Below are 20,826 nucleotides of genomic sequence, written 5' to 3'. Positions count from 1 at the left end.
ATAACTAAAGAGACAAGAGATACAAAGTAAGATATAGATTACATGAGCCATTTTGTTATTCATTTCAACTTGATCCTACTTGTTAAAGAAAGTAGGCAGTCTCCAAACTCCATTTACCCCCACTCACGAGTTTATTTTAAGTTCATCAAAAAAAAGCTTTAACATATCCTACAAAATTAGGCCTTAATACATGTCTATGATCTCAAGCTCAGACTGACTTAGAACAACAATGCCTTTTGCTTTTACTCTCGAAAAATGTAAGGGACTATCATAGCTCACTTGCAATGGACTGGAGTAGCATATTATGTTTAACCACCATTTGACAATTAGTTGAAATTAAACTTGAAATAATAATATATCAGTGATGAACAGTAAAGAAATAGATTAGTTATACCTTGTTAAGGGATAAATTCAGAGGTGGGCTGAAAAGAAAAACAATGGTATCAAAGCTTAAACTATGAAAACTTTTAGTTGGATGATTTTAATGTTTTTATAAATAAATATATTTGTAGGATTGAAAGAGTACAGAACGCCAAAAACTAATTTTGAGGCTGAGGACTTTTGATCAAAGATATAGGGTTAAGAAGATTCAAATCCTTTGGCAATTCACATACATAATCATAAAGAATGTTGAACTCTTTTCATTCAAATAAACTCTCTTCAGCTACAGAATACAAACACAACAAATAAATCAGAAATAAAGCAAGAATTAAAAGATGAGCAAAGGAAAACTGACAGCAGTAACACAACAGATCACATTGATAGTAAAAGGTTTGGATCATACCTGATTATCCATCAAATAATCGTAGAGATGAAGCGCACAACAGATTTGCAAAAAGAAAGCTACACATTTGTGGAGAGAAAGTTAGGGCACGTGAAGAGAGAGAAGGGGAAAATGAAAAGCGCAAAATATTTTACCTTTTATATGGCCTGTTTAGCTTTTGACCCGGTAAGGATCCGCACCTTTTTTCAATTCTAACCCGCTTTCATGTGGAATTGATTTCGAATTATTTTCTTAAAATATGGAATTGAAATTGGTGGAATTATAATTCAATTCCAATTCTACATATTTTTGTATTGCCGAACGGCAGAATTGGAATCGAAGGCTCCAATTCCAATTCCGCAGCCTCAATTCCGTGTTACCGAACGCAGCCTAAAGACAATTGTTATATGCACTTTATCAACCGAAAGGAGGAAGGAGACGAATAAAGAGTCTGAATAAACTGCTCTATTTCTTCTGATATTGAGACTATGTCTAGACAAAGAGTCTAAAACAGTAGCATATTGATTCCCTAGCTTGGTTTACAATAATATATCTCCAGCAGCTAAGCCAAAAGCAGATTAGTAGTTGTTACAGAACAAGTGCAGAACCGAATAATACATAGAAGTTTTGCTTATCCGAGTTCAAACAAACAAAAAAGTGCAGAAGGTAAGACTCAGTTGAGTTTCAGGGACTTCCGACAGCTTGCTGTGGTTCCATCACCATCTAAACGTTCGATGCGCTACAACCAAGTCTGCAGAGCATAACAAAAGAATCAAGAGAGGTTGATATTCTGTTAATGACTAGCATAATCGCTAAGAAACATATGAAACTGATCTCAGATTTTGACTTCCTATAAGCAGGCAGCGTGACTAGGATTGGTCGATGTACGAGTTAAGAGACGAGATTTTCACAGGATTGTAAGTTTATATGAAACACAGAAATAAAACAAACTAGTACAGAATTGAGGGCTTACAGGATGGGGAACCATCATCTATTCATCTTCTTCAAGAGATCCTGCTTCCTTGACATCCACCGTGAAGTTATACTCTTGATCACAACCTAGATAAGAATCACACATAAAATATAGTGTGTATGTCTTTTTTCCAGGTTCGGCAGGTGCATCAAAGTCAAGTTTCACCCTGGACTTCCTCTGGAAAGTCACCCTTTTGATAGCGAGCAACTGATTAGTTTTGGTATCACCAACCACCAACCACCAACCCTCTTCTTTTGCTTTAGGATATCTGGGGGCATCAACAGGTCCGACCTCAGTTCTTCCTTCAAGATCTCGTTCGAGGTTGACTTGTACATAAACCTTCTCTCCACTTGTGGCGTTCTCACTGTTCAGCACATCATAGGTCAGATCAATGTTAGGGAAGCGATTACAGAACCGAGCAATGTCCATCAGTTGTGTATCAGAGATTTGCAATAGCTCCCGCCTTTCATCATCCTCCATTTCCAACAGATCGAAGATTGTCTCAATATTTTTCCCAGGATTTTCCTGGCACCGCTTAGCCAATTCCTTGGTGAAGTAAGGAAGTTGGAGAAGCATCGAATCACGCTCCCACATTCCCTGAGTTACCATCTGACTTACTTCCATGGCAAGGAGGGCCAGGCTGAGCCACCCATTGCTTGAAATTACATCAACCATAGCCTGAAGAAGCCTGCTTGCATAGATAAGCACCTCCTGCTGGTCAGTAGACAAATCTCCTCCAATTGTCTGCCTGGAGAAATGAGCTTGCAGTAGAGCATTTGCTTTGACATTTGGATCCGTGTACTTGGGATTTTCAAAGGAGAAGCGCTGATGATGGATTAACCTTCTTACCAACTCTTCTTCTCCAGGTCTTATTGGAAGCTGCTCATACTCCGAAGCTGAAGCCAGGATTTCCAAGAGGCCCTTCATCTTTGTTTTAGAAGTCAGAGAAGAGCTGAAGCGCTCAATTGTTGTGTAACTAATATAGTAATAAGAAGCAATCAGGCCAAGATTTGCAGGAGTCAGTAAAAAGTCATCCTCGACTTCAACACATTTACTCGCTTCTAGATCACTGATGGTGCTCTCCACAAGCTCAGACAGGTGATCTGAGAGATGCCTGTGACTAACACCTTGGAGATTGTAATAGTTTGGGTTCTGAGTCAGCCTTCGGTAGATAAATGTCCAAGTGAGGTAGTCCACCGCATCCTGCTTGTTTTGGATGACCCCGACCACCACCTCAGCGTTTAGATTATCATGTAGATAATGATGCAAATGGCTTTCAACCGGGAACGCTTCATAGAGGAACTTCTTGTAATAATCCTTGCGCGGTGCATGACAAAGGATGACACATTTTCCAGAATTATCTACAAGCGGTCGACTGGCATGACCCATCATCTGCAATAAATCAGTGACTGGATAATCACTATGGGCATTTTCTCTGCCATCATAGTACTGTGTTCCCATAACCACCACCAGATGAGCAGACAGAGGGACTCCCCAGCACATTGTACTGCTCATCACACAGACTTGGATGCAACCTGTCTCGAACAATGTCTTCACTATATCCTGATCTGTACTGCTTAGGCCTTCATGCAAATAACCCACACCAAACTGAATAGTCTCCTTCAACATAGGTTCCTTAATGTTGGCAACAAAAGGATCTAACTCTTCTGAAGACTGTAATAAGAATAATGGTTTTTGTTCACTATCCACACTTGAATATGTCATCAAGTCCACTGCAGTCATACGGGCGTGCTTCCTGGTAGGAACAAATACAATGGCAGGTTTCCCATTCTTAGCATGCTGCACAATTGCTGTATAGGTAGGTTTTGTCATGGCTTGCATCCTTGCTTCAAAATTTGTGATGTCAACACCCTGGATGTGAATTTCCAAAGGTACGGGCCTAACAGTTGGAGGGAAATTGAAAAGACCATGGGATGTAGCACCAATCCATTCTCCCAAATCCTTGGCATTTGCAAGAGAACTTGATAGGGCAACAATGCGAATCTTGTTCTCCAGCTGACTAGCAATGTACCTCATCCTAGAGACGATGACCTCCAGGATTGGCCCACCTTGACCCCCAATCAAATGAAGTTCATCAACAATGAACACACTAACCTGCTGAACATGCTTCCTTTGTTTCCACCGTCGAGATAAAGCATCCCATTTCTCAGGAGTGCTTATGATTATTTGACCTTTCTCGAGAAGTTTCAAGTCTGTTGCAGTCTCCCCAGTTAATTCAACCACCCTCATTCCAAGACCCTCTCCAAATTTTTTCTTCCAATCCTGATACCTTTCCTTTGCGAGAGCTTCAATAGGGGCGATATAGACAGCCCGCATGGTACTTTCAGGTCCCTTTTGATGATTTCTCAGAATAGCAAACTCGGCACATATGGTCTTCCCACTGCCAGTTGGTGCAGCAACCAGCACATTGTCATCTGAGTTATACAAGACAGTGAAGACCTGGGTTTGGACGGGATTGAAATGCTTGAACTGGTGATAGAGGGATTCATAAGCTGGATTCCTCAGTGCTGTAACAGGTAGGGGCTGCAAATCAAGCAACTCAGTTGGAGGAGGATATTTTTCTGGCAAAATGAGGTGTCTGAAAGAAACCGGGAGAACAGTCTGTGCCCCTAGCCACCTATCAGACACGACATTGATGAAATATTGTGGAGGTAGTGGTTCATGTATAGGAACAGTGAAACTAAGTGTGTGATCCTCATCTATATACTGTTTCTTCAACATAAAATATTCATGATGAAGAATATGCTCCCCATCATTATCCTCAATAATGATCCAAAAGGGCTCCACATAGCCATGGATCTTGTCATCCCACTGAAAATCCGGTGTAATTGTTAGTTCAACCTTCAAAATAGAGCGAGTAATGGGCTGAACATGTGCAACCAGGTTCAGTTTTGGGAACTGATGAATGCATCTATGAAGTGTTCTTCCCATTTTAGGGAAACGGATAAGTTCTCCGATCTCCTGCGAAGAAAGATCATAGTACCTTTCCCAGGACAAATCTTTCTTTTCCAACTTCATCAAGATTTCGTTTGGAATACCATGGAACTGACGAAGTGGTGTCTGCACGCTCCACATTCTCTTGCCTATCATTTTACACAGCTTTAGGGCCTTCTCTGCCAATTGTGCCCATCCCCTTTTCACAACTATCTCAAATAGGGCTCGCATCAGACGTCCAGCACTCTGCAAAGCAATCAAAAGTTAGTTAGAACTAGTTGTTGACAGAAGCACAAGATGATCATCCATGTTTAAAACACACGAAATGTAAAGAATGAAAAGAGGTATACCTGAGTGATATAAACCATATCAGATGTCAATGATAGTCCTTCAAGCTTCAACTGGGAAATATAAGCTTGAAGAAGAACATTAATTTTGGCACTAGGTTCCTCAAGACTCTCTTTGATTGGTATTGGGACACGGTCTAAAAGCTTGACCAGCTCCATCTTCTCATCTTGTCTCACAGAGACATACTTGAACTCTTCACTGAGGGAGAACAGACGACAAAGCTCAATATCACCCATCGTGGGCTTCAAATGCTCATTGTACGTTGAAATTGTCCCGTGGGTTATATAGTAATAACTAGCTATGCGACCCAAGTCAGTGACCTGGAAGTATCCACTTTTTCTGTCATACTTCACCAGATTATTCTTGTCCAGTACCGTTGCAGCTGAATGAATCTGAAAAGGGGGAAACATTATAAACAGTTCAAAAAGCCATCCTTAAAAGTTCAACAGACCAAATAACCCTCTACTGAATGTTATTGAGGTAAATCATAATGAACCATGCAGAATTCAACAAGGTAACACTATATTTTTATTCTTTGGTCCACGGTGGAGGGACGCTGGGCTGTAAATAACACCAAAACCACAACCAATTGGCAAGTGAAGTATGCCTCATTCATATTATTGGACCCAATTATGATTACACTGTCATCAAATTCAAATGACTGATTTGCTAACATAGTATTATAACCTCATACTCATCACCTCCTAAGATAAGTATCTTTGTCAACTGCTACAACTCAAATTAAAGAAACAAAAGTACAAGGCCTCAACCTCCTGTCTACCACCCAAAAAAAGGAGCAATCAGAAAAGGCAAAACAAGGATATCATATCATATCCTATCCTCTCTACAAAAGGAGCAATCTGCATTTTAGTTTTCTGTTAAGTTCAAAATAAATGGGCATACAATAAATATTGCAAAACAAAATATTAGAGATAAGCAAAGAGTATGTTAAAGCTTACCAGATCAGCTCTCCTTTCCTCCAAGGTTTCATCTGTGTTCAGAACATCAGCTGCCAAACCATATAGCGTAGGATTACGCACCATTCGAACAAAAAGGTAAGTGTATGAGAGCCATTTGCATGCTTCTCTAGCATTCTGTACGCTACCAAGGACAATTTCTGCATTCAACTGATCAGCCAATTTTGAAATAAACTGGCTTTCAATAGGTAGCTGTTGATTCATCAATGATAGATAATATTGCAACTCACTATGCCCAGTTATAATGATTCCTTCACCATAAGTGTCATATTGAGGCCTTCCAGCACGGCCAAGCATCTGCATGACATCTAGAGGACTCAACTCAGTCCATGCTCCTTTTTCAGGATTGTAGATTTGGGTACCTTTGATAATAACAGTATGAGCAGGCAAATTAACACCCCAAGCTAGAGTTGCAGTGGAGACCAGGACCTGGACATGCCCATCTGCAAAAAGCTCTTCAACAATTTGGCGATCAGCTCTAACCATCCCAGCATTATGGATCGCAAACCCATAAGGTAATAGGTCCTTAAGATCACTGCTCTTAACTAGCTCTGTATGAGACTGGAGAATTTCTCGACTTGCACTATCCTCCTTCAAGAATTTACTCAGAGTATCATTAGCAAGGGCAGTGTCACGAATTGCGCGAGCAGTTTTCGTTGTCTCTTTCCTCGAGTGCACAAAGATTAACACCTGATGCTTTCCAGCGACATTGATCACCTTCTCATAGCAAACATCATTCATCAATTGAAATCTTTGCAGTGGTTTCTTAACTGTAATCCCGACATACTGCTGAGCCAAAGGAACAGGCCGATAGCTATTATCAAAGTGGAACAGCCCCTTGTCTAGTTTAACTCGTAAAAATATTGCAACATCTTCATAATTTGGAAGTGTAGCAGATAACCCAACAAGCCGAATGTGCTCTTTGGTAGTTTCAATTTGACGAACAGTTCTTGCAATTATACTTTCAAGCACAGGACCTCTATTATCATGAAGAAGGTGGATCTCATCAATAATCAAGAGTTTTACAAGCTGTGTGTAAGTGCGATCACCCGATTTCCTAGTAATAATATCCCACTTCTCAGGGGTCGTCACTATGATCTGAGTTTCCTCAATTTGCTGACGAGTCAGTGACTGATCTCCACTCAGTTCTCTAACTTTGACACCATATGGTTCCAGGCGATTAGAAAGGTTGCCTACAACCTCGGCCACCAGAGCCTTCATAGGTGCAACATACACAATCTTATAATTGCTATGATTAATAGACCCATCACTATTCCTATTCAGACCAATTTGCTGAAGTATGGTAAGCATAGCAACATTTGTTTTCCCAGCCCCAGTAGGAGCACATAACAAGATATTTTCTGGTGAGAATAGTGCAGAATCATAAACCTTACTCTGGACCCGGTTCAACTGGCTCATACCACGGAAGGCAGGTTGCGCCCAGTCGGGCAGATCGGATATCTTCACAAGCTTTTCATTATCAGCCAATGGCTTGGGCTTCAAAGCTGGCACATGAACTTCTTCGTAGCCTTTCTTATGATTTCTAAAAGAACCCACTGGGAGCTCACATTTTTTGTTGGCCATCAGCAGGCCACCTTGTTGGAAGACGAGGTCGTCAAGGTCAAGAAGTTGTCGCTGCCCCTTCAACCAACCACCATCGGCATCTCTGTCAACCAGATCCTGACGCTCACGCCCACCGTCTCCACCAGTTTCATCCTTGAGTCGGCGAGCCTCCACCCTAATGCTTTTCTCCACGTTCTTTTGCCTCTCCTTGGCAGTCGCTCTAGTGGCATGCAACTGCTCCAGGATGGCAGCATGATCTGGCCCTAAAGCTATCATTTCTTCTTCAATCTCCTTTCTCTTCTCTTGGTCTTCAGCCCTTGCAAGGCGGGTGCACCACACTACTTTCAACCGGTTACACAATAGAAATTTGATAAGTTTAAACTTATCAAATTGTAGATGCACCACCAGCTTGGTCTCAACTTCCCTATCATCACCTTCAGCAAGGATTTTAAGAACCTCTTCAGCTAGTTTTTGACTCTGTTGCGGATCAATATTTTGGTCATAAGCCTGTGAGATCTTCCTCTGAAGCCAATATGCATCAATATCCTGCACATTCAATGCCATTCCCTCCATAGCTTCATGTTCCTCATCATCATCAATCCCACCCATCTGCATGGCCCCAGAACCATCTACTTCAGTTACATCATCGTCCTCCTCTTCATCCTCGGGTACCATATCCAGATCACTCTCCTCCTGCTCCTCTTCATTCTCCTCAAATTCAACAGCAACACCAACATCGTCGTCAAGGCCATCATCTCCATTAACGGCAGTATCACCAGCATCGCCACCATCATGGTAATCAGTAATACGTTTCCCAAGGGAAACTAGATCGTCGAAAGTAGAGTTAGGTATGGGGTTCAACAACTTCTCAATCTCCTTTTTCTTTTCAGGATTCTTGAAGGTCTCATTCTTGAGAACAGCCAAAATCTCATCAGCAGCACCACTGACAATGTTCAGGGGCTGTCCACCCAATTGTTGCTGAATAACACTGAGCATGGCTTCATAGGCAGCTCTTGTTTCCTTCGTCTTGGGCTGGTAAACACCTTCGTCCGAGGAATTGAGGACACTCTCCTCCTGAAGACGCCTCTTTTTGCTCCTCGGAGGAGCAGCATCAAGTGTAGGCTCCCGCTCCTTCTTCTTCTTAGATTTCTTAAGCTTCTCCTCCAGCTCAGGAGGTTTATCTCTGTACGCTCGGTCACCAAAGGATTTAGGGTCAATCTTACCCCATAATGACTCTGGCTCTCCAGTTGGCTCATGGGTGTCACGAGGTCGAGAGTCCGTCGTAAGGACAAGACTTGAGTTTGCTCTGTACTCATACTGCTTGAACCGTGCATGGGCTTCGGCACCACCACCTGGATGAGCCATCTTGCACAGTTAACAAGGTTCCCTATATCACAACAACAACAATAAAACCTTCAATCAATAACTCGTCACAAACCAAACATCCCAACCACACAGCAAATAACATACTTACCAAACTATAAATACAAAATCGGCAATTTCACAAACCCTAGATTGCGCAATATTACTCGGAATCAAACAAAATTAACGAAGGAATAAGAAATCAACAGCAATAACATAAACTAAAAGAAATCTTGAAGTGAATGTGTTTCAAATAATACCCGCAAAACTATAAAGCCAACCAGCGAATTCGAGCTCTTCTAAATAATCTGAAATATCTACACTTAACTGATAAAACCGTAAATAGAGACTTACCGCGGCAGTGAGCCGGGAGCGCGTGAGGGGCGGCGCTACTATCGGCGGTGATAAGGCGGCGGTGGCGGGGCGAGTGAAAGAGGGTTTCTATGTACTGGGATTAGGGATCCGACAAATTAACCCACAAAAACCTATAGACTAAAAATATCGAATACTACTATTGTTTGAGAGACTATATAGATGCATATAAAAATATCAATATCACCGCCTTCTATAAAAAAATCTATCTCAATTAAAATGATTAAATTAAATTCCCAACTAAATAGTTTGAACTTTAAGACACCTTATCATTATAAAATCTCATCTCTATTAGTATGATTAAATTAAATTCCCAAATGGTGTATAGTTTAAATTTTTTAAATTAACAATTACTCATTTCTAAATCATTTTTAGGACAACAATAGTCGGCCACATACTCTTCGTGCAATAATGTGTACTCAGGATGTGGTTAAAAGTTCTGTCACCTAGTTACATTAAACTTAGCTCTTCATCTATCAGTTTACTCTTAAAAATCAAATTATAATTGCATCAAATTAAGAACATCATTATAATAAAGTACTAATAAATTTTAATTGTGTTTGCATAAGAACGCAATCATGCACGGTTTCATCTACTACACAAGTATGGTTTAAAATTTTAATCATTATCACATATTACATGGAGTATATACGAGGAGGGGTGCATTATATTGCTAACTTTTTAAATTGCTAACTCTGTTAACTCATCAATGCAGTGTATTAAAAATGTCAACACGATAACATTAAAATATCAACACATAATATCAGCACAATATAATGAAATGTCAACAAAATAATAATATATTGATATTTTTAATGCAATGCGTTGATCAGTTAACAGAGTTAGCAAAAGTTAGAAATTGATCACACCCCTGGATATATAATATAATAAAATTGTAGTTAATTTGAGATAGTGTTTTCATGCTTAAGGTAAAATAATATCAATACAAGATTTTCATCATGTTGCTTTGATAAATAAGACAGTCTTGACATAGTTTCATATATTTCTTAAAATGGCTAATGTGCCCTTATTAATTTCTTTCTCCTCTTACCTAAATTAACATTCTTCAAGCTTCTTATCTCCTAATATTTTGCCTGAACATTTACCTCTGCAAAAATTAAAAAATCTTTCTACTTCTCTTCCAGAATTTTCTACTCGCCAAAGTTTTATTTTTCTGCAGCGGCTATCTGCTGTGTGGAAATACTACGGCTAGAGTTGTTTTTTTAGCATGGACGTAAGAGAAAATACACTCCCTAGGATCACCTCCTCCACTCACAAGATCAGCCAAAACCTAAATTCAAGATAGAATTAGGCCGAAGGAAGCAAGAATAAGAGAATTTTTAACTAAATAAGTGCAAGCTTTTACTTTAGCGTTGTCTCAAATAGTTGAGTATCAAGAATTATCAAAACTCAGATCCTAACAATCTCAATTCACATGATTATTCAATACAAATATGAATTGTTCAACAACCGAAATATACAACAGTAGTATAAAATATTCAAATTCGTTATCAACATTGAAAAAATATATGTCTACTCACAAATCTCACGTACTGACACACTAACTTCAAACCAAATACAGAGTCAAATAGTCAATCCACCTTTGAGTAAATGCATAAAATCTTAAGCTCTAGCTACATCAATTTCCAGGCACTGGAAGTGGCGTGATGGGTGGACTGGTTGAGGTGTAGGTAGCCGCATCAATTTCTAGGCAGTGATGGTCAATGACTGAGTTACGCACGGGTTCAACAAAGTTGGGGAATTTGAAAGTGGTTGCGGGTTGCAATCAATGATTATCACCGAGAATGAGAGAGATCGAGAAAAATCAAGAGAGAGAAAGAAGACCATCACCACCGTTCTTTTATAATTGGGAAAGAAAGAAGAAAATTGGTCAATGAGATAAATATCCCCAGTAAATTGTGTCTCCCAATTGGCGTAAAAGCAATTGAATTGGAGCTCTTTTCCTTTTTTTTCTTCAGCCCTATCATCCTGTTCACTGGCGGTAAAAAAAACTCCTAAATGTTTCAATTTTGGTGTAGTGTGATGAAAGAATTGTGAAGAAGATATTGTGGTAGAGAAGTAGAGAGATTTTTAATTTTTGCAGAGAGGTAAATATTAGAGCACTCCCAATGCACTCGGCGTTAAATCCGGCTGGGGAGGAATCGGCGATAATCCGGCGTTAATTCGGTAGAATTAACGCCGAATCCCGAAAATTCGCCGGATTATCGCCGGATTATCGCCGACCACTGTGGGCGATAATCCGGCGATAAAAATAGTTTTTTTTTTTTTTTATTTCCCCCCCTATAAATTTAAAATTTAATAATTAATTTAAAATAATTTCCCCCCTATTTTTTTTTTAATTTTCGTCGTTGTAATTTTTTACTCATGTTTAATACAACGAACTTTATTACTATTATTTGTCTTGTCTTATAAATTAGCTAGCTTTATTATATACAAAAATAAAACAATTAAATTAGTAATGATGTAAAAATGAAATGTTGAGTTAGGGAGAAATAAGGGAGAAACCATTGGAGCAGTTGGCTAAAAGTTGGCTAAAAACTGGGGATAAATTTTGGTGCTGATGTGGCGCTGATGTGGCAGGAGTTAGGGAGAAATAAGGGAGTTTTTAGGGAGAGCATTGAGAGTGCTCTTAAGGCAGAATTTTAGGGCATGATTGGTAGCAATCTGGGGCTTTTATCAATTTCCCAGATAACTGATTTACAACAATTTTAGATAGTTAATCTTGTTTTTAATGGCGTTTGGTAGCTATCGTTTTTGGCTTAATTCATTGTTTGGTAGCCCTAAGTCATTATACTGGATACTAAAATTAAACATTGTGATGCCATATATGGCCTTCCTTTTTCAAGAGAAATGACTCCCTTGCCCTCCGTCGTCCTTTCTCCTCTGCACAATGGCTATGAATCTTCAGCCATACACAATCTAATCATGTGGCTATGAATCTCTCTACCAAGAAAAAGAGCTGATAATTCACCACAAGATGAGAGCACACTAGCAACTGTCAAAGAGTGAGGCCGAACTCGAGCACTCTGCATATGTCGAAAGAGCTCCAAAGCCGCCTCCTCTCGCCCCTCACTAGAAGCAAATCTGCCTGTCACTGCAGTCCAACTCACTACACTAGGCTTCACCATGTTCGAGCTCTCCAACCTTAGAAACACAGAGAAGGTGTCGTCACACAAGCCCATCCGAGCATAAGCCGAAATCAAGGCGCTCCAGCTCACTAAACTCTTTTGAATCAAGAGATGAGAAGAGAATCAGGGGGTACCAGTTGATAACACAAAAATTCAGGTTATGGAAATTTGGGTGATAATTTCGCCGTTAAGACTACCGACTTACCTGTATCGGAAGGTTGAAATCGCCACCAGCAATGTGTGTTTTTAGGTCGAAGAGATGTCGATCTGTGCTTGTAGTTGGAGAAGGAAAGAGGGCAAATTAGGTATAAAACTTGCTTTCAATTTTTCAGAGAAACAAAGAAAAACTTATACCACAAATTTTCCCTGATAATGAAATGCCTCAACCTCTGAAACTAATCTCAATTCCTAGGAGATCCGCCACTTTTGTACCGGGTCGTCTGAAAATTTTAAGAGCTACCAAACATTGTAGAAGGAAGTCGCACAGTGCATTTTCCTACCTTTTATGGGTTTTTACCCTCTACCAGTCATGCCCTTAGAGTAGAAGTTTGAAGAAGAGCGTGTATGTAGATAAGAGGAGAGAGAAATTAATAAAAAAAAAAAAAAAAAAGGCAATTATGCGGTAGTCGCTTAAGCTGACGCTCACTAGGAGCGCTAAGCATATCAATCCTCTAGATATGTAATCATTGATAGTATATTATTTAAATTAATAGGAGTAATATATTAATTAATGATGGAACGATTTCATATTTAATGGTAGAATTAGGAAAGTTACTTTTTCATATTATTCACAATTTTCTATTTTAACTCGTTCCAAACTACTTGCATTATTTTATATTTTAAGTAAAATTTAGGGTATTGAATTGATGGATTAGAGTTAATAAGTATTCCATTATTAAATAATCTCTCTATCATAATTAAAATACTAATTTAATTACCCTAAAAAAATAATCCCAAATGAACAATCTAAAATGAAAAGTGTGAGTAATATATATAGGATAGAGAGGGATTTTACTATTATAAATTATAAATAACTAATTGAATATGAAGTTTATAATTTTTGTAAAGTATGGTATTTAAGGGTTTAGGGTAGATAAGTAATTCATGTGTCCTTTGAACTAACAATCGTTTACAAAGTAAGCAATTATGGAATAAGTAATAACTAAAACAAGTAACTACATAATTATAGAATAGGTTGCTTTCCTGTATTACTTCCTCAGTCTCATTTAAGATGACTCACTTCGTTTTCTGCATGCGTTTCGAAAAAATCATACTCCTCTGTCCCATTAAATATGCAACGTTTGCTTTTGCGCACTTGTTTTGAAAAATTATAATAAAAAACTAAAGTGGTGAAAAAATAAAGTAAGACAGAGAATAATGTAGAGGAGAGTCCCCTTTATATTATTCTCTTTTTTACTTTATTTTTTCTCCACTTTAACTATTTATTACTCCCTCTGTCCCTCTGTAACTGATTCGTATTCCTTTTTGGATTGTCCCACTATAGCTGAGTCATTTCATTTTTTGGCAAAAAGTACTTTACATTCTCTTCGTCTCTCTACCTTTTTCCTTTCTACTTTATTCTTCTTTTACTTAACTCATTTAAATCAATTTTTCTTAAATCTCGTGCCGAAAAAAAATGCCTCTACTACAGAGGGACAAAGGAAGTATTATTTTTTCAAAACATGTGTCAAAAAACAAACGTTTCATATGTAATGAGACAGATAGAGTAATAAATAGTTAAAGTGTGGAAAGGGTAAAGTAAGAGATAGAGAATAAATAGTCTCTTCTATATTATTCTCTCTCTTACTTTACTTTCTATCTACTTTAACTATTTATTTTGATTTTTTCAAAATATGTGCCAAAAAATGAAAGGGGACATCTTAACTGAGACGGAGGGAGTATAGTTTTGAAAAACCTAGTCAAATTGACATGAAAACAATGGGAGAAAAACTTAGTCATGCACCCTTCGAATTAACAACCGTTTACAAATAAATTGTTTTACTATAAGTACCAACTTCATACTTTTTGTTATGAAGAGGATGTCATCGCCCAATTGAGTACTATCACAATCATATGTGCACATAAAGATATGAGTCATCCTCAATCGCCATTTAACAATCAATCGTCCCTCTCAGCGTCTCATCCAACACTTAATTCCTTATGCATAATAATTTAATTTTTTGGCAAGTCATAAAACACTAAGATTAGCTTCTCGTTAAGTATGAGAAAATCTGTCATATTATCACTTTACAGTTTACACAAATATACTAAGTCCAGGCTTCGCCATCTCATAATGGTTTAATTGCATAATTATTTTATATATATTTCGTATCAGATGAGATGAGTAGATCTTGGTTGGTGGGAAAAGAAAGGTACATATAACAAAGACAATAGTATAAAGTTGATAATGAATTTTGTGAACGTTACACATAAAGGTGTTTTAGAGTATTTAACTGGTTAATGGTCTATAGAGCTAACCTATCCTTTAAATTAAATGATACACATAAAGGTGTTTTAGAGTATTTAACTAGTTAATGGTCTATAGAGCCAACCTATCCTTTAAATTAAATGATATTACTTCCTCACTTAGTGAGTTGAAAGTTTTACCTTATAGGAAGAAAATAAATTAAACTATAAATTGTGTTAGTTGACCACATTTATAGGAAATTTAAGAGAATGTTATAATCAAGACAATAGTCATTAAATGATAAGTGTAGACTTTTTTTTAAAAAGTAAATACTCCAAATTAATGAGTATTTATTAATGTGAATCTTGTGTATTCAAGAAACATATGTGCCCGGATTTGTTCTTGCAAAGATACGCAACAATCTAAACAAGAAATATAACAATGAGAAAAGAGATGTGGAAGGAAAAGAAGATGATAAGTGTTATGATTTAGATTCAAGCTCAAGAAAGAAAACCCAATGGCTACTTTCACAAACAAAAATCTAATGGCTCCACCAACTAGCAACACAAGAACTAGCAAGCATACCTTAACATTCAACCTAAGCCCGACAATAGATTTGAATGCAACCACAAGGGATTTTGATAAACCTTCAAAGATGAAGGTGGTGCTCAAATTTGAGTCTTTGTTCTTACAATATCATTCAAAGCTGCTTGAAATGAACCCTAGCAAGAGTATTTATACTAGGAGTTAAAAAGGAGCAAAATAAAACAAGTCTTGGTAAAAAAGTCACATTCCGGACAAAACACCCGACCGGGTGTTTCCCACGGCTCATTTCACCCGCCTGCGCGAAGTTTCTAGACAAAAATTGATCTCTCGGCAAAAACGCCCGAACGGGTGTTTTCGGGTTGGCAAAACACCCGCCCGCGTGTTTTTTTTCTGCATTGCACGACTTTGTTAAAACGATCATAACTTCCTCACCCGGGCTTGGATTGAGGCATGCGAGATACTCACGCGAAGCTCTTTCGACGATGAAAACAATGGTGGTCTGATGAGAGCATATTAACTTTATCTTCATAGTGAAATTCCAGTTTGAATCAGACCTCCGAATTTGACTTGGCTCCTTGTCATGTCTCCACCCTCTTCTCGGACCCCAATCAATCCATGGCCCTCGATATCGTTGTATTCTATGATTGTAAATATCCGTATTCACATCATTTATAAATATTTATTTAATTCATCGGTTAATCTCATATTTTAATAATACTAAGATATTAATCTAGTCTCGAAGAGAACGTGTTATTGGACATTAATTTGTAATGTTTTTTTTTTCTTTTTTTTTTTAGAATGTAATGTGATTCTTTTGCCATCCTAAAATTGTCACATTTTACTGAACCCCAGACTATCTCAAGAGTAATAAAACTTAAAATTGGATAGTTAATTAGCTCCAATAGTATTCTAAACCTAATTTTATTTTTGATTTTTAGAAAAACGGCTTATCTTTAGTTTTACACTAAACCTAAATCCTAAAGTTTTTTTAAAATTTTATGAGTTAAAAAAGCATAATACTATAACCTAAAAGTTTTTCAAGTTTTATAAGCAAAAAAAGAATAATATGAAGAATATTTTTTTAATTTTGAGTGTAATGTAAATGGTCAGAAAAAATAAATATTTAATGTAATATTTACACTAAAATGAGTTTGAATTTAGTGTAAAACTGTAAATAGTTGGATAGTTGGAGATTTCTTATACTCCCTCAGTCCCTGAAAATTTGTCACCTATTTCCTTTTTCGTCCGTCCCTAAAAATTTGTCACCTTTCACTTTTACCATTTTTGGTAGTAGACCTCACATTTCACTAACTTATTCCCACTCACATTTTATTTTAAAGCTAATATATAAAAGTACGACTCACATGCCACCAACTTTTTCAACCCACTTTCTATTACATTTCTTAAAACCCGTGCCAGGTTAAATGGTGCCAAATTTTAAGGGACGGAGGAAGTAAGTTCTTAGAATTTATCTTACCTATTCTCAAACCTTTTAACAGTGATAGCCAAAATAGTTGAAATATATCTAGGAGTAGAAGCAGGGGTAGCTACATTGAGTTTCAATAGTTGACTTCAAATAAAGGAGATCAGCCCAACATGACACAAGAATAACTACTGCAATCGATCATTTAATGCACATTGTAAATAAAATTGATTGGTTGTAGTACTTTATATTCTTCACATTTTGTAATGATTGTATTGTACTTTATATCAACAAAAAATGGAGAAGCAGAAAGCATACATTGCAGTGATAGTATTGCAGTGCAGCTATGCAGGAATGATGGTGTTATCTAAGGCAGCCATGTCTTCTGGGATGAAGCCTTCCGTCTTCGTCGCCTATCGACAAGCCTTCGCCTTTTTCGCCCTACTCCCCTTCGCCTTCTTCTTCGCCAGGTCAATTTCTCGTAAATTATAGTCCGTGCACTTTTTTTCCCTCTCATACTTCATTCACTCTCATGTTAACTTATAAAAAACATTACATAAAATCTTGTAAATTATAGTTTGTATACTTTTTTTCGCTCATACTTTATTCAGTGGCGAAGCCACGTTGGGACCGGGGAGGGCCATGGTCCCCCATCAATCATGCACTTAACTATATATTGTCTATGTAAAAGATTTTTAAATGTGAAATTGGTGGCCCAGTTGGCTGGAAACTGCATCTCCTGTCTAAATCTCTCGAGTTCGATTCTCCTAGGTGACGGTTTTTCTATTTTATTTTTTCTACTTTGTATTTGTACAATTTTTTATACAGTTTTTTTTTCTCTTCTTTTTATTTATGTAACTATTTTTTATTCTTTTTCTGTTTATGCAGGTGTATATTTTATTTTTCTTTGCTTTATATTTTTTGAAATATAATTTTTATTTTTTTTATTTACACCACTAATGATGCTAATTTTAATTCTTTATTATTTCATAATTATTTTCTTCCATCATTATACTCATAATAAATAAAAAATAATAATTATTGTATTCTATTAATTACTATAATTTATATTTTCGTTGATATATTCTATGGTAACATTTAAACATCATAAAAATCGTCTTCATCCATTATACTTAAGTAAAATTAAAAATATCAAATAATCGAGCTTCTAACATTATGAACATCGAAAAAATCCTATAATTATTAACATATGGGCCCTCTGTCGTAAAACTTCTGTCTTCGCTACTGACTCTAGCACTCTCCTGATAACATATAAAAAACACTGCATAAAATCTCGTGACAAAAATGAAACGCTTGACTTTAACCAATATCTATTTGTGTGACCTCAATTTCTTGTTTTATTGTTGCAATGACAATTTATTTGATATGCAGCAAGGGGTCTCCTCCACTTACATGGACTGGGTTATGCAAGATTTTCTTTGTCTCTTCATATGGGTATATATATCTATTAGTATGATTGAAATTATTGTACATGTTTCTATTGGGATAAAATATTTCTAAAAGAGAAATATAATTGCAGGTTGGCCTTGAGTTTCAATCTGAATTTAGCAGGATTGAAGTATATTTCAGCAACATTTGGTACGGCAATTTTCAGCATTGTTCCTGCATTGGTCTTTACCATGGCCGTTTGTTTAAGGTAAATCATTAAACAATTTCTAAAAAATAAAAATGTAAATCATTAAACCAAAATTAATTGATTAATTAATTAGAATAAATAACTATTGTCTCAATTCTAAAGCTCACCCAAGTAATACTAGTATTAAGCAATAGTGTATCAAAGAATCAAAAGAAAACACTTCTTCCACTACAACTAATTTTGATTTGTCTGTTTCTCTGATCTTTTATATCCATTGAATATTAGTATAATAAAGAAATTACACTGCAAGACTCATGGACCTACTCTTTAATTGATTGGGATCTCTTGTTTTATTGTGTTTCATAAATAATTTTTTACACTCCTTACTAAATCATGATTTAACTTGGTGCCAATTTTAATAAAGTGAAAAATATGTCAAAAATAAATAAAACATGAAGAGAAAAGATAAATGTACATAAGTTCTACATTTACATAATATCTTTAAATTTTTAAAAATTTAATTGAATTTAATTAAAATTAACTGTATTATATATAACAATAAGAAAGAAGTGATATAGAATTTTTTTTGTCAAATTGTAATATGATTTCGAGCTTCACTTGAATTAATTATACAATATTTAGTAAAAAATAAAAATTTTCTTAAAAATACAATATTTAAGTTAAAATTTTAAATTTTTTTCGAAGTGTAGCAAAATGATTAGTATGAAATTTATTTTAAATCCACTAATATTTATAAATTGATTTTCAATGTAAAATGTTAAAAAAAGTTCAATTATGTACGTACAATTATGTACATTTATCACATCTACTTTTATATAATAGTTCTATGTTCGGTTTGCAAAATTATATCCCAAAATTAAATTAATAATGTGTTTGGTTCATAAGATTTAGTCTCCCAACTCAATTCTAGATAGATAATAATGAAATAATTAGTCATAGCTAACTCCTATGACTAAAATAATCTCACAATTCAATTCTAGATTATATATTAGTATTATTTTATCTAGAAAACGAACACTACCTAGGAGTATTAATATTACTACTCCCAAATCCAATTATGTTGCATTATTTATTAATACTCCATTATTCAAATTTTTTCCCTCCAAAAAAATTATAGGATTGAAAGCCTAGACATAAGAAAATGGCATGGAGTAGCCAAGGTAATCGGAACCATAATTGGGCTTTCCGGAGCCATTTCATTCACCTTCTACAAAGGCCCCTCTGTCTACCACGCTTCCTCAAACGCCCACCACTCGTTCGACGAAAAGCCTCACTCAAAACACGAATGGATCAAGGGCGCTCTCCTCGCCATCGCCGGCCAACTCTTCTACGCCATGTGGATCACTATGCAGGCCCCACTCCTCACACAATATCCTGGCAAATTAAGGCTCACCATTCTCCAGTGCGGCCTCAGCTGCCTCTCGGCAACGGTGTACGCTGCCGCCGTAGAGAGGCGCGGATCGTCGTGGAAGCTTCGCTGGGATATCAATCTTTTATCCGTCGCCTATTGTGTACGTTGTTCTTCATCTCTTGTGATATCATCGATCTTCGATTGATTGATTGAATGTGAACTTTTGTAGGGTGTGATAGTGACGGGGATGAGTTATTGGTTGCAAGCTTGGGTCATAGAGAAGAAAGGGCCCGTTTTTACCGCCATTTTCGGCCCGTTGGCGCTCATCATTGCGGCCGTCTTCTCTGCTTTTTTCCTTAACGAAACTCTTCACTGGGGAAGGTTCGTGCACTTTTCATAACGAAACTCTTCTACTATGATTAGTAGTCTTATTTTATGACGATAAAATTATCCATTTTTGCTAGTACTTTGAAGTGTCTAAAATAAAATATTCCATTCTATTTTTGAAAGAGAAATTCATATAGGTCATTTCATTATAAAATTAATTAATTGTCTGGCGAAAATTATCACGAATAAGAGTACATATTTTCATTTTGATTTATATTTTTATTTTAAAATATTTTTATATGCATTGCAGTGTACTGGGCTGTGGATTACTAGTGATTGGGCTTTACTGTTTTTTGTGGGGTAGAAATAGAGAGGCCCATCTTAAATCCCAACAGGTTTTGGAGGAAGCCCATTTAGAGACTGCCACGCCAATATCACACGATGAAAAGAATCCATGAACCTTTTTCTTTTTATTTCATGATAGTTAATTTGTAATTTATAAAAATAACTGCTTCTGTTGTTCAATATTTAGCCAATTTTGTTTCGAACGAAGAAATAAAACAAACAAGCAAGAATAAAAAACATGACAGCAAACCGATGTATATTCCTCAAGTTCTTTTGAGGAGCTAGCTAGCTATTCCTCAAATTTAAAAATACTTTCATTTTGCCATTTTAATTTTTCTAATTTAAAA

General features: G+C 36.6%; 2 protein-coding genes and 1 long non-coding RNA gene across 3 annotated transcripts; 1 reads left to right on the top strand and 2 right to left on the bottom strand.

Moving 5' to 3' along the window:
* Positions 1-1,206: 1,206 nt before the first annotated feature.
* Positions 1,207-9,455, bottom strand: LOC125221687 (DExH-box ATP-dependent RNA helicase DExH12-like). The gene is made up of 5 exons (XM_048123892.2): positions 9,296-9,455; positions 5,999-8,966; positions 5,042-5,431; positions 1,737-4,937; positions 1,207-1,514 (listed from the first exon to the last, which is right to left on the bottom strand). The coding sequence occupies exons 2-4, from the start codon at positions 8,942-8,944 to the stop codon at positions 1,755-1,757; spliced, it is 6,519 nt and encodes a 2,172-aa protein (XP_047979849.1). The 5' UTR covers positions 8,945-8,966; positions 9,296-9,455; the 3' UTR covers positions 1,207-1,514; positions 1,737-1,754.
* Positions 9,456-11,744: 2,289 nt separating this feature from the next.
* Positions 11,745-13,029, bottom strand: LOC148933191 (uncharacterized). Its single transcript, XR_016129683.1, has 3 exons — positions 12,817-13,029; positions 12,668-12,729; positions 11,745-12,558 (listed from the first exon to the last, which is right to left on the bottom strand). It is a non-coding gene; the product is annotated as an uncharacterized LOC148933191 (long non-coding RNA).
* A 4,097-nt stretch (positions 13,030-17,126) lies between these two features.
* On the top strand, positions 17,127-20,659 carry LOC148933190 (WAT1-related protein At1g43650-like). Its single transcript, XM_089057813.1, has 6 exons — positions 17,127-17,308; positions 18,231-18,293; positions 18,379-18,495; positions 19,574-19,967; positions 20,037-20,188; positions 20,445-20,659. The coding sequence occupies exons 1-6, from the start codon at positions 17,136-17,138 to the stop codon at positions 20,590-20,592; spliced, it is 1,047 nt and encodes a 348-aa protein (XP_088913939.1). The 5' UTR covers positions 17,127-17,135; the 3' UTR covers positions 20,593-20,659.
* Positions 20,660-20,826: the final 167 nt, after the last annotated feature.

Source organism: Salvia hispanica, chromosome 1 (genome assembly GCF_029641045.1).
Source record: "Salvia hispanica isolate PSC_SH4W2 chromosome 1, Shi_PSC_v1, whole genome shotgun sequence".
NCBI classification, from domain to species: Eukaryota; Viridiplantae; Streptophyta; class Magnoliopsida; order Lamiales; family Lamiaceae; genus Salvia; species Salvia hispanica.
The sequence above is the reverse complement of the archived record's forward strand: the minus strand, read 5'-3'. Positions and strand labels throughout refer to the sequence as shown.

Coding starts and splice junctions, on each gene's coding strand:
- LOC148933190 (XM_089057813.1), top strand. CDS start 17,136: ATGGAGAAGCAGAAAGCATACATTGCAGTGATAGTATTGCAGTGCAGC. Junction 18,294..18,378: donor TTCTTTGTCTCTTCATATGG/GTATATATATCT, acceptor ATATAATTGCAG/GTTGGCCTTGAGTTTCAATC. Junction 18,496..19,573: donor ACCATGGCCGTTTGTTTAAG/GTAAATCATTAA, acceptor AAAAAATTATAG/GATTGAAAGCCTAGACATAA.
- LOC125221687 (XM_048123892.2), bottom strand. CDS start 8,944: ATGGCTCATCCAGGTGGTGGTGCCGAAGCCCATGCACGGTTCAAGCAG. Junction 5,432..5,998: donor AGGAAAGGAGAGCTGATCTG/GTAAGCTTTAAC, acceptor CCCCCTTTTCAG/ATTCATTCAGCTGCAACGGT. Junction 4,938..5,041: donor ATATGGTTTATATCACTCAG/GTATACCTCTTT, acceptor ATTGCTTTGCAG/AGTGCTGGACGTCTGATGCG.